The sequence below is a fragment of the Ranitomeya imitator genome, chromosome 9 (genome assembly GCF_032444005.1).
Source record: "Ranitomeya imitator isolate aRanImi1 chromosome 9, aRanImi1.pri, whole genome shotgun sequence".
NCBI classification, from domain to species: domain Eukaryota; kingdom Metazoa; phylum Chordata; class Amphibia; order Anura; family Dendrobatidae; genus Ranitomeya; species Ranitomeya imitator.
In genome coordinates, this window is record NC_091290.1 from 151284398 (window position 1) to 151297647 (window position 13250).

At 48.8% G+C, this 13250-nt stretch overlaps 1 protein-coding gene across 8 annotated transcripts in view; it reads left to right on the top strand.

Moving 5' to 3' along the window:
• The window catches only part of GSE1 (Gse1 coiled-coil protein), a 347096-nt gene extending 334988 nt beyond the window's left edge, over positions 1-12108 (top strand). For all 8 annotated transcript variants that reach the window (XM_069739421.1, XM_069739423.1, XM_069739424.1 and 5 more), the window contains 12 exons: positions 2993-3190; positions 3275-3457; positions 3700-4016; positions 4124-4451; positions 4532-5139; positions 6462-6574; positions 6674-6941; positions 7230-7343; positions 8013-8438; positions 8626-8913; positions 9318-9421; positions 11139-12108. In XM_069739421.1, coding sequence (XP_069595522.1) covers positions 2993-3190; positions 3275-3457; positions 3700-4016; positions 4124-4451; positions 4532-5139; positions 6462-6574; positions 6674-6941; positions 7230-7343; positions 8013-8438; positions 8626-8913; positions 9318-9421; positions 11139-11273 — 3082 coding nt within the window. In that variant the 3' untranslated portion in view covers positions 11274-12108. The remainder of the gene's footprint in view (positions 1-2992; positions 3191-3274; positions 3458-3699; positions 4017-4123; positions 4452-4531; positions 5140-6461; positions 6575-6673; positions 6942-7229; positions 7344-8012; positions 8439-8625; positions 8914-9317; positions 9422-11138) is intronic.
• Positions 12109-13250: the final 1142 nt, after the last annotated feature.

Sequence of the window (13250 nt, forward strand, 5' to 3'; positions counted from 1 at the left end):
ATATTAGATCAGCAATCCAATCAGGAAGCGTATAGGGATGAAATAATGGGGTAAAAAAAAAAGAAAGTATTAAGTACGGGATAATTGAGAAGATAGTGCTATACGTGGACGATATTCTACTGTTTCTGGCTGACCCGGCCGCTTCCTTGAGGGGTGCCATTGGGCTTATTGAAAGTTTTGGCTCTTTGTTGGGACTGACGATAAATAGGAGTAAGTCAATTTTGTTTAAAGTGGATGATGTGGGGGAGGATGGGAGTGAGCTTATGGAGGATGGGAGACTTAAGGCGGTAAATCAATTTAAATATTTGGGAATATGGATCTCTGTTCCAGTCACGGACTTCTTGCATAGGAATCTGACTCCGGTTTTAGGAGTTCTTAAAGGGAACCTGTCACCCCGTTTTTGAAAGATGAGATATAAATTGTGTGAAATAGGGGCAGAGCTGGGCTTTACATTAGTGTCCTTTTGGTGCCTTTATTCCCCCGGGATGCTGCTGAAATACCTTTGTGAAGTGTCCGTTTTGTCCTGTCAGTCAAGTTGGTCAGGTCGAATGGGCGTTGTAAAATAGCGGTTCCTCCCCCTGATTCTCGGCTTGTCTTTCGTAAACGCGATCTGTGAATAGCACAGATCGCGCTTTTTCTTAGCGCCTGCGCAGTGAATTTGCCTCCGGCGCCTGCGCATTATGTTTCGCAGTGTGGGATGAGATACGGCATCCAGAATAACACTTTGCCGATATGACAACTTCCGGGGCACCCCGGCTAAAGTGAAGGCCCGCGCATGCGCAATGATGTCAATTATGCTTTGCCCACAGATGGGCAAAACATAATGCGCAGGCGCCGGAGGCAAATTCACTGCGCAAGCGCTAAACATAACGCCAACGGCGGAACTAAACTTCGCAGGGAATCGCATGAGGTGGGGGAGGAACCGCTATTTTACAACGCCCATTCGACCTGACCAACTTGACTGACAGGACAAAACGGACACTTCACAAAGGTATTTCAGCAGCATCCCGGGGGAATAAAGGCACCAAAAGGACACTAATGTAAAGCCCAGCTCTGCCCCTATTTCACACTATTTATATCTCATCTTTCAAAAACGGGGTGACAGGTTCCCTTTAAGGCAAAGGTGGATGCCTGGATTAAGTTACATCTATCTGTGGTGGGCAGGGTTAATCTCATTAAAATGATTTTAATGCCTAAAATATTAATGTCCTTCACAATGCGCCAGTTTGGATACCGCGTGGGAAATTTCGGCAGATTAACTCCCTGTTCAGGAGTTTGGTATGGGGGAGACAACATCTTCGTATCAGACTGGAGACGCTTCAGCGACCTAAGGAAGATGGTGGCTTGGCTTTGCCCAACCCTGAAGTATACTTTCTTGCAGCCCAGAGTCAGCATTTAAAGGGCTGGGCGCATGAGGTGTCGTCCAGTGCGGTACAGCATTTGATGGAAAAGTTGACGAAAAGAAGTCCAGTAATTCAATGTCTGGAAGATGGTTTCCTGGGGGCATTGGGGAAACTGTATCCAACTATATTTTTGATATGTAAGCTGTGGGGTTACGGGTCTGACCAGGTTCTCCCCGTTATGGCATAACAATAATTTACCGGAGTTTGTGGCATTGGCATTACCAGAGTGGCAGGCCAAGGGAATTCACTACGCGTATCAGATAATTGAGCAGCGAGAGCTGAAATCCTTTTCCCAATTGCAGGTGGAGTTTGGTCTTGGGCCCTCGGGGGAATATCAGTATGTGCAGATGACACGCGTTTGGAGCTCAAAACAGGGGTGAATGCATTCGAATCCAAGGAGATATAGTGTTGGAAAATGTGTGTGGTAAAGGGACTACGATGGGGGTTATCTCCACCCTATATAAAGATTTACTGCATACATTCCTGTTTGGATTTCCGATAAATGCGAGAGCTAAGTGGGAAAGAGAACTGGGCCCACTGGAGAATGAAACCTGGGAGTCGGTGCTGGAGTGGGTTCCATGGCTGTCACCAAGTGAAGCGTATAGGCTGTCGCAGCTTTTGTATAATACACAGTCTCTACAAATCTCCGGAAGTATTGTGTAAAGCAGGTTTGCGTGCTGATTCTGAGTGCCCGAGGTCTAAGACTGTAAATGCTGGAATATTTCATATGATGTGCACGTGTCCGAGACTGGCTGCTTTTTGGTTGGTGGTTTTGAGTCGTGTGGAAGGAGCGTATAGATGCACGGTACCAAGGGATCCAACGGTGTGTTTGCTGGGTTATGAAGAGGAGATTGGAGTTGATAATACCCTAAAGATAGCTATTGCCAGATTGTTGTATATGGCCCGACAGGTAATGGCACGAAACTGGATAAAGGATGAATCGCCCACAAGAGGAGAATTCCTTCAGTATGTGAAGCAGGGTCTGACATTGGAAAAGGGGATTTATAAGAAAAGAGGGAAAATAGAAATGTTTGACAAACTGTGGTCTGCGAGCCTTGAAATGGGATAGAGGTTAGGTATAGGGGATAGGAGAGTTGAGGGCCTGACTTGGTGAGAACATAACATGGTGTGCGGTCCTAATTGGGATAAAATTCATTAAGTATCATTGGTGGAAGTGTTATTAAAAGAGGTGAGCTGTCTTAGTGGGGTGGGGAGGGATAAGTTGGGAATATTGGGGTTTTGATACTGGCAAAATATTGTATTGAAAACAAGAATGTAATATGTAAAATTGCAATGTTATTCTTAATAAAAATCTATTTGAGTAAAAAAAAAAAAAAGTATAAAAAAATAACAGAAAAAGGAATTACTAAAAACTGTGTTTGACAAAAAAAACACATTTAGCATTGCAGCGTCTAATCTATACTATGGCTGAGCTTGAGACCCCCGCGGTCTAATCTGTCTCATGAAACCAGAAGTGACCCGTCAGGCTGTGTACTAGTCCTCATGTAAATGGTGAGGGCAGGTGGACGGGCTTTTTTTGCGAGTGCCACTTGGTTGTGACTTTTGCAATGGTTTCTTCTTTTTTCCAGTCTGCAGCGGCCTGTCCATCATGTGGTCCCTCCGAGTGCTGTCACTGAGGAATATTTACGAAGCTTCCGTCCATACCCCACGGCCGAGGACCTCCGCATGCCATCCCTGCCCCACATCGGACTGGACCCCACCGCGGCTGCAGCGTATTATCACAACAGCTACCTGGCGCACCACACCTTCACTCACCCCGCGTTCAGGTCAGCATGTTTGCCAGTGGTTGCAGAGCGGCTCCCACCTTGCAGATCATGAGCAGTGTTGACTTCCTTGTGGTGTCCTTGCAGGATGGAGGATTCCTACTGTTTATCTGCACTGAGGTCCCCGTTCTACCCCCTCCATAGTCCGGGATCACTCCCACCTCTTCACCCTTCAGCCATGCACCTGCACTTGTCCGGAGTCCGCTACCCTGCAGATCTTGCTCACTCGTCGCTGTCTGCCCTGCAATCTGAGCGCCTCACGGCGGAGAGGTAAGCTGGAGCAGCGGGTGCACTGTATATTAATCACACATTATGGATGGGGAATGGGAGGTCTATGCTGCAGATGGAGGTTCCCATATTCTCTCTTCTCATCATCCCTTCTGCATTACGTGTCATGAATCTGTTGGATCAGACATGCTGACCATCGACCCCAGCATGCTCTTAGTAATATTATTCTATCTGTACATGTGGTTGCTTGTAAATTACCCCTTATTGGATTTTTGCATCTGTAGACTCCAAATGGATGAAGAGCTGAGGCAGCGCGAAAGGGAAAGAGAGCGAGAGCGAGAAAAGGAAAGAGAAGCTGACCGTGAGCGGGAGAAAGAACGTGAGCGAGAGAGGGAACGGGAAAAGAAAGAGATGGAAAGAGAGAAGGAGAGAGAACGGGAGAGAGAACTCGAGCGGCAACGAGAACGCACACGAGAGAAGGAGGCCAGCCTCCTGAAGAGCCTTGAGAGCCAATATCTAGCAGAAACAGAGGTGCACCCCCTCCGAATACACCAAGAAGAACGGGTAAAGCCTACAGAACCGCCTGCACCAACCCGACCTGGTGAGTGGTACTAGTCTGGTGTTAGACATGAAACATACCGCAGGTCTGACCGTCCGCCTCTTAGATAACGTCTTATTTTATGGCTGACAGTTTGTCTATCCTTACAGAAAAGCTGAAAGAAACATCTGTACCGACTCCAAAGCCAGTCCAACATCAAATGCATCAACCGCCTACCACACACCATTCTGTGCCCAGCCTGATCTCCAGCCATACTGTGTTCCCTCCGACAAGCAGCGCTGCAGCAGCTACGCTCTTGGCTCAGAGGACGCAGGAAGAGGAGAAATGGTTAGCCCGGCAAAGGCGTCTCCGGCAGGAGAAGGAAGATCGGCAGTACCAGGTATCGGAATTTCGGCAGCAAGTGCTGGAACAGCAGCTGGACGCTAGTGGGCGTCCCATTGGACCACCGGAGGCTGAGGCGAGACCGGAAAACCTCAGGTCAGTCATTGGTGCAGTGGATCGTACGGATGCATGATTCTATTAAGTTTCGTACAATTTCATTTATTTTTACTGTTTAGAGTCCTGCCCATTCGTCACGAGGGAGCCATTCGGGAGCAATTGCAGCACTTCGGCGGTCCACCACCCCTCATTTCACCTAAACCCCAGCAGCATTCTGTCCCCACCTCACTTTGGAACCCTGTGTCGCTCATGGACACTCCGTCAGAGTCACGTCGTAGCCAGGAACCCGCCTCTATCCTTAACCACACTTCCAGTATTTATGAACACAGCCGACAGACGTTACCCACTATCAAGGTGGAGCGTCCGTACAGCTTTGAGAAGCAGCAGCTGGAGGAGGAAGATCTTCCTCGGAGAAAAGAACAGTCGGAGAAGTACCAACCCATCCGGGAATCCTCTCTGGAGCACTCTGGGTACTCACATGCCCCTTTTCTAGCTGAACTTGAAAAGTCGACTCAGTCCTTCCTAAACCAGCAGCGAAGTTCCCTCCAGCAGGCAGGCCAGACGGCAGAGACCACGCTCCTACACCGGCCATGCTTGTCACACAAGAACCCCCCTACAAAAACTCGCGATCCCATGTACATGTACGATGAGTTTCTGCAGCAGCATCGCAGGCTCGTCAGCAAGCTGGATCTTGAAGAGAGGAGGCGGAAAGAAGCCCGAGAGAAAGGTAAGCTGCCATCCGCAGTCAGTATTCAGAATACAGTAATAGCAAGAAAAGCGTTAGGACAACTGAAAGATGGTGCTCAAGTAGGTTCCCAAACCGTACAGTCTTGTGTAGAAAACTTGGCACACACCAGATATTGAAGTGTAAAGATTTAATGTGGTCCAATACATACAATTAACAAACTTTTCGGTCATATAGACCTTCCTCAATGTACCAAAACGAATATTTTGAAGTTATGGGAATCCCCACCACATAAGAAAATAGTCCAGTATCAATAGGCACCCTGGCTTGGGATAATGCCAAATATATGGGGCAGATCATCCAGTCATAGTTTGGTCTCCACCGCTTGTCCTGCCCTTCCATGTGGCCCGTGTCTGTGGCCCATGTTGCCTGATGAGCCAAAAGCTGGAGGACACACGCTCAACCACCTCCGCTTAGTGAGCCGAGGTCTGGAGGACATAAGCTCAGTCACCTCCGCTTAGTGAGCAGAGGGCTGGAGGACACAAGCTCAGTCACCTCCGCTTAGTGAGCCGAGGGATGGAGGACACCCAAGCTCAGTCACCTCCGCTTAGTGAGCCGAGGGATGGAGGACACCCAAGCTCAGTCACTTCCGCTTAGTGAGCCGAGGGCTGGAGGACACAAGCTCAGTCACCTCCGCTTAGTGAGCCGAGGTCTGGAGAACACAAGCTCAGTCACCTCCGCTTAGTGAGCCGAGGGATGGAGGACACAAGCTCAGTCACCTCCGCTTAGTGAGCCGAGGTCTGGAGGACATAAGCTCAGTCACCTCCGCTTAGTGAGCAGAGGTCTGGAGGACACAAGCTCAGTCACCTCCGCTTAGTGAGCCGAGGGATGGAGGACACCCAAGCTCAGTCACCTCCGCTTAGTGAGCCGAGGGATGGAGGACACAAGCTCAGTCACCTCCGCTTAGTGAGCCGAGGTCTGGAGGACATAAGCTCAGTCACCTCCGCTTAGTGAGCCGAGGTCTGGAGAACACAAGCTCAGTCACCTCCGCTTAGTGAGCCGAGGTCTGGAGGACACAAGCTCAGTCACCTCCGCTTAGTTGGCCTAGTGCTGGAGGACAAGCTCAATGACCTCCCCTTAGTGAGCTGAGGGTTGGTGGTCGCACGCGCTCAGTCTCTTGCACTTTGAGTGTGTGCGACCACAAGCTGTCAGCTCCTCTCCTCACATCCAGGTCTCGGCATAGCAACTGTAAATATAGCTTTGTGCTGTGCAATGCACAACGTTTTATTGTGCTCAAGTGTCCTACACAAATTTTCCAGAGCTCCCCCTCCTACATGTGGTGAATTACTTGTTCCTTTCGTCAGGTTATTATTATGATCTTGATGATTCTTATGATGAAAGCGATGAGGAGGAAGTGAGGGCACATCTCCGTCGAGTCGCTGAGCAGCCGCCTCTGAAGCTGGATACGTCGTCCGAGGTGAGCAGCGGCTACATCTGCAGCTTATACTCCATTTTCTAAGGTCGATGCAAAGTGTAACTAACAGGAGTCAATATTTTCCCATTTATCCATCTACAGAAACTGGAGTTTCTTCAGATCTTCGGACTCGCTACACAAAAAGAAAAAGAGCGCATCCTGCAACAGAAGAGGCGGAAGAGACGGCGAATGTTGCGGGAGAGGAGTCCATCGCCTCCGATCCAAAGCAAAAGACAGACGCCATCGCCACACTCCCCGCTGTCTACAAGGTTCAGTCCGGATGAGCTGAATAACAGTCCCAATCTGGAAGAGAAGAAAAAGTTCCTGACCTTCTTTGATCTATCACATGTGAGCGTGGAGCAGAGGAAAGGTGAGAATGAGTCTAATGAGCGGCTGGAGCTTCGTGTCTCCATTTCAGTGCGACAGGTGAAGGCTGTAAATCATGAAATGCCTTTTAAGCAAGGTGTCCCCACTACATGGAGATTATATTCTTAGCTTTATCTGACAGATGCAACCTGTGGCTTTGCTGGGGGTCTTATAATTCCCTGAGCAGCAGATGATCGGAGCCTGAGACTTCATGTTCTTCGTTCATGGAGAGCGCAGAGGAGAGATGTTGTAATCCGCTCATGACTAAATCCCTCTGTCTTGATTTTGGCAGACAAGGAGAAGCTGGTTGAAATTCTGGAAGCAATGAAACAGAAGAATGCAGCGCCTGAGGCGGTGAAGAATCCCCCGCAGGCTTCATGTCGGGGCAGCTCTCCTCCGCCCACAGGTAAGACGCAAGGCATAATGATACCATGACGCTCACGCTGGCGGGCTGTCATGTAACCTCTGTCAGGAGCAGCAGCACTCGGACCCCACGTCATCCGATCTTTCACCGCTTAAGGAAAATTACTCATGAGATGGGGCACAATACTCAAATCCACCTTTTTTGGGCTGAAAGTTCGTAGCATGCTACTATTTCTACCAGCCATTGTTCTGCCATTTTCTTTAGTCGTCTGCACTTGCGCATTTACTTCATGTCTGGACGTGTCGGCCTATTATGTTCTTTGCACCGTACACAAGAGCATTTCCTGATGAGGTTTTGGAACATTTGCTTTTTCCTGAAATCCTTTTATTTATTTATTTTTGCTGTCTTTTGATCAGACAGAGGCCTAGTTTGGAAAGTTTTCAATCAGGATCTGCTGGAAAGAAATGACGAACACTTATTTTTCTACCAGGTGTATTTCATCCAGAGTGTAATGGCTTCAAGACCAGTTATTCCCGGTCTTGGTGTCGCTGGATGTGGTGTTTGTAATTCTGCCATTTATTTCATGCCTCTTGTATAAGTATCCACCAGTCCTCGACTTCTCCTACTCAGTTGCCAAGTAAAAAAATAATTTTAAGTGAATTAAAATCCCCACAAATCCTTACTGACCTGTGCTTTCCCATTTATTTCCAGCTGCACCCTCTGAAAATCAGGCCGCCGTTCAGGCCCCGACACAGCTGGATTTCCCTGCTCCCATGCCCTCCACCTCATCTGCCGTCCCAGCACCAGAAGTCGTGAAGCCTCCAGAACTTATTCGTCAAGAGCCACCAAAACTCCTGGAAAGGACGACCCCTGTGCCGGGTCCGGCGCCTGCTCCCTCGGCAAATGTTGCAAGCACAGAAAAAGTCAGGCAAAATGAGGCAGCAGCTCTGCCGAAAAAGAGCCCAAGCATCCTAAACTTTGTCCGAGGGCATCCAGCCAAAGAGCATCCCGTGCAGCCGTCTCAGAGCGTGAATGGCAGGAGCAAGTCCTGGGAGCCGTTCATAGCCGAAGAGTTTGCTCATCAGTTCCACGAATCTGTTTTACAGTCCACGCAGAAGGCTCTACAGAAGCACAAAGGTAAGACAGCGGCCATACTGCCCCCACCTGGATAGATGGAGAAACATCAGCTCATCGGTCATATAGACATTGCTGCTTGGTATACTGTGCATGTATCTGAGCAGATGTACTATGGACTAGTTTATTAGGTCTGGATCCAGCGCTGGGGATCATTAGGGTATAAAATATTGTCTTTTCCCGTCCATAGGAGCGTCTGCTATGAACTGCGCCGAGCAGAACCACAAACCCGATGCCTCGGTCCATTATAACATTTCGGAGCTGCAGAAGTCCAGCAGGGCCCCAGCCCCACATCAAAACGGTCAGCAGGGCCCAGGGCAGCCGGGGGTGCAACGGGGGACACAGCATCCTGCCGTAACCTCAGGGGAAGAGACATCTGATGAAGACGATGAGGAGGAAGATGAAGTGGATGAACCACCACGACCCAAATGGCAGGGAATCGAGGCAATATTTGAAGCTTACCAAGAACATATAGAAGGTGAGCAGAGTCACAACAGGGGCAAATGCAGATATATCATTATGAGAAAGTGATACAGAAACTAGAAAATCTGATTATGTTGCACTTCTAGGCATAGTCAATGGTTGGGTACCCACACCGCCACGCTGGACAGTATGTTGCCAAGGCAACTGCTGCACACACGGGTCCTAATTAGGTCTCCAGTGCCCCTTGTCATGCACCTGGTGATCATTAGCGCAGAGATCTAACAGGCCCATTGGGATGACTGTACTAGCCGTCTGGAGGTCTCTGCTCAGACCCCCATAATGATGCCATGCTTATCAGCGACAGATATTACTCCGGACTGTGTGGGGGAGGGGGAATTTCCTCATATAATCATTCCCTTTATCTTCTGGGGGGTCTCATTTACTGTCATTACTTTACAGAACAAAACCTTGAACGCCAAGTTTTGGAGACACAGTGCAAGCGACTAGAAGCTCAGCATTATAACCTGAGACTGACGGCCGAGCAGATATCGCACCGCATGGCGGTAAGTAACCGCGCCACCTCCTGCACTCGGCGGAAGCTGTGACTGCGGGAACGGCCAAGGGGAGAAATACACAAGTAATAAAGGAAGGAAAGCCGAGATGGCCGCTGCTCCCTCACCTGGAGCCACAAAGGGGTGTTCATATAATAGGATGCACAGGGCCCGGAGGTCACATCTTCTGATGTCCCGGCCTCAGACACCTCCTGGGGCAGAAGTTACCAGAACTGAACCGATCCCTAAGGGGCTTACAGCCAGACCTAATGTCTCTCCGCTCACTGCAGCTTTTGCTTTCTCCCCTCTCTCGGTATGGGATGTCTCTGCGCTCCTTGTTGTTTTTGCTTTCTCCCCTCTCGGTATAGGATGTCTCTCCGCTCCCTGTAGCTTTTGCTTTCTTCCCTCTCTCGGTATAGGATGTCTCTCCCCTCATGGTTACTTTTGCTTTCTCCCCTCTCTCGGTATAGGATGTCTCTCCCCTCATGGTTACTTTTGCTTTCTCCCCTCTCTCGGTATAGGATGTCTCTCCGCTCCCTGTAGCTTTTGCTTTCTTCCCTCTCTCGGTATAGGATGTCTCTCCCCTCATGGTTACTTTTGCTTTCTCCCCTCTCTCGGTATGGGATGTCTCTCCGCTCCATGTAGCTTTTGCTTTCTTCCCTCTCTCGGTATAGGATGTCTCTCCCCTCATGGTTACTTTTGCTTTCTCCCCTCTCTCGGTATAGGATGTCTCTCCGCTCCCTGTAGCTTTTGCTTTCTTCCCTCTCTCGGTATAGGATGTCTCTCCGCTCCCTGTAGCTTTTGCTTTCTTCCCTCTCTCGGTATGGGATGTCTCTCCGCTCCCTGTAGCTTTTGCTTTCTTCCCTCTCTCGGTATAGGATGTCTCTCCCCTCATGGTTACTTTTGCTTTCTTCCCTCTCTCTCTCCGCTCTCTGTAACTTTTGCTTTCTCCCCTCTCTCGGTATAGGATGTCTCTCCGCTCCCTGTTGCTTTTGCTTTCTTCCCTCTCTCGGTATAGGATGTCTCTCCCCTCATGGTTACTTTTGCTTTCTTCCCTCTCTCGGTATGGGATGTCTCTCCGCTCCCTGAAGCTTTTGCTTTCTTCCCTCTCTCGGTATAGGATGTCTCTCGTCTCCCTGTAGCTTTTGCTTTCTTCCCTCTCTCGGTATAGGATGTCTCTCCGCTCTCTGTAACTTTTGCTTTCTCCCCTCTCTCGGTATGGGATGTCTCTCCGCTCCCTGTTGCTTTTGCTTTCTTCCCTCTCTCGGTATAGGATGTCTCTCCCCTCATGGTTACTTTTGCTTTCTTCCCTCTCTCGGTATAGGATGTCTCTCCGCTCTCTGTAACTTTTGCTTTCTCCCCTCTCTCGGTATGGGATGTCTCTCCGCTCCCTGTTGCTTTTGCTTTCTTCCCTCTCTCGGTATAGGATGTCTCTCCGCTCTCTGTAACTTTTGCTTTCTCCCCTCTCTCGGTATGGGATGTCTCTCCGCTCCCTGTTGCTTTTGCTTTCTCCCCTCTCTCGGTATAGGATGTCTCTCCCCTCATGGTTGCTCTTGCTTTCTTCCCTCTCTCGGTATAGGATGTCTCTCCGCTCCCTGTAGCTTTTGCTTTCTTCCCTCTCTCGGTATAGGAGGTCTCTCCGCTCCCTGTAGCTTTTGCTTTCTTCCCTTTCTCGGTAGGGGATGTCTCTGCTCCCTGTAACTTTTGCTTTTTTCCTTTTTCCGTACAGGACCTGATGAGCCAGAAGCAGAAAGTGGCCTCCGAGAGGGAGAGGTTACAAGCTGAACTTGAACACTTTAAAAAGTGCCTTGTTTTGCCCCCCTCGCCATGGTCTAGGGGTTATTTCAGAGGCCACCCCAGGTGACACCCCCTCACCCTCTTGCACTAGCTCTGAACGTACAGTATAGAAATATCTATTTTATTATCTTGATATTTAATATTTTTCACGGGGAGGAACAAAAAACGGGAAAAAAAATGAAGAAAAAATTTTAAAAAAAGCCACCCACTTTCCTGCACATCATGGGGGATAAAAATAAAAGACTAAAAATATAAAAATATATATATATATGTGAATGTGCCATGCATGACTCAAAGGATCAAGGGAGATCGGCAATGAAGAAATCCAGACCTGACTTATAGCGAATCTGTGGGAACATCCTCGTGTGTGCCCCCTGCTGCTGAGGAGCGCCCCCTACCAACGAGGAGCGCATGCCGTCTGCCCTGTACCAGTGTGTGTGCCTTCCTTCCATCATCGCCATCGTGCTGTCGTCGCTGCCACGTGCAGGCTTTTATTTATCACTCGTTCTTTACGGACCATTGACGCCACCACAATCGTCTCCTATGATATTATTTTTCTGCCAGGATACGGACAGTGTGTCTTTACATTGATCTAAAGAATTATAAATTTCCTGAGATTTAAAAGGACTTTTGTCCACCTGAATTTCTCCCTGCGGAGCTTTGCCGCTTGCAGCAGGAATGCACTTACGCCTGGATGTCTGATTAAAGGTACCTTTATTATGTTAATGATTAGCTGCCGGATGGTTGAGGTATCATTGCGAAGCTGCTACAACCCCTCCCCCATCACACGAGACATAATAAGCAGGTGCTTTCACCCACCCATTACTGTACATAATAAAATAAGGGTTTTGTATGTTTTTATTACATTAATTATTGTTATAAAGAGAAAAGCCTGCCATTTATCGCTTCTTCGTCCTTCTTATTTTTCAGCCCGGGGAGGGCATAAGCCACATTTGTCCCTGTCTCACTGCAATTTTGTGTTTGTGATCCGCTGCTGGTCAGGATTATATTATTATTATTTTTTGGGAGGGAGAGAAATTAAAAAGGTATAAATGCAGAATATGCTGCCTGTCACTGAATGGAGTCATTTACTGCACAGATTGGAGACTCTGGGGACGCAACGGTGTTATAGGCATAGCGCTATGTTATTGCACCCAGCTATCTAATATACCACGCTTAGTTTAGGGGAGCGTGCAGTTGCATTTAAAGGGAGGTCCAGGATTAGAAAAACATGGCTACTTTCTTTCTGAAACTGTCTGCCGCTTGGGTCTAGTACTGAAGTTCTGCGGTATTCACTTTATTAGGGAAGAGTTTCACTGTCAGACAATTAGGGAGTAGCACATAATGACTGTTCAAACTGAGCACAACACACCACGGAACAGCTAAACATTTAACTACACCTTCCCCTGCTTGGTTTCCATCCATCTCTGCCCTTCTCGTGTTTCATTGACGGCTCTGGCTCAGGAAAGAGTGGAGATAGAAGTAAAACCAGCAGATGGAAATATGCATGTAAATGTTTGGCTGTGCCTGTACTTGGAGACCCTTTAAGCCGTCCTTCAGTGGTCCCAGCAAAATGTACCCTCTCCTGTCATATTAGGATTGGTCTCTGGTCACTAATGTCAGCCATATATATCAGACTCCCCCAGCCCTGGGCATGCCTACCAGTATCACGTACATCTGGGCTGCTCGCTGCCAACAGTCCCTTCATCATATGTGAAAATAAAAGTGTCAGAACTTGCAGGTCCCGTCTGAGTCTAGAGAGCCAATCACCTTACACTATATAGACAATGGTTTACTGACCCCCACCGTCAGTCTGTGACCCATAATCAACACAATGTGTTTATGTGGGTGATCAGTGACTCACGAGGGCCAGGTAAGGCTACTTTCACACTAGTGTCGGACTTGGCCCAACGCAGTGCGTCGGGCCGAGGTTCCGACGCTAGCAGTGAAAGCGCCGCACAACGGAGGCAGCGGATGCATTTTTCCTGTGCATCCGCTGCCCCATTGTAAGGTGCGGGGGAGGTGGGGGTGGAGTTCCAGCTGC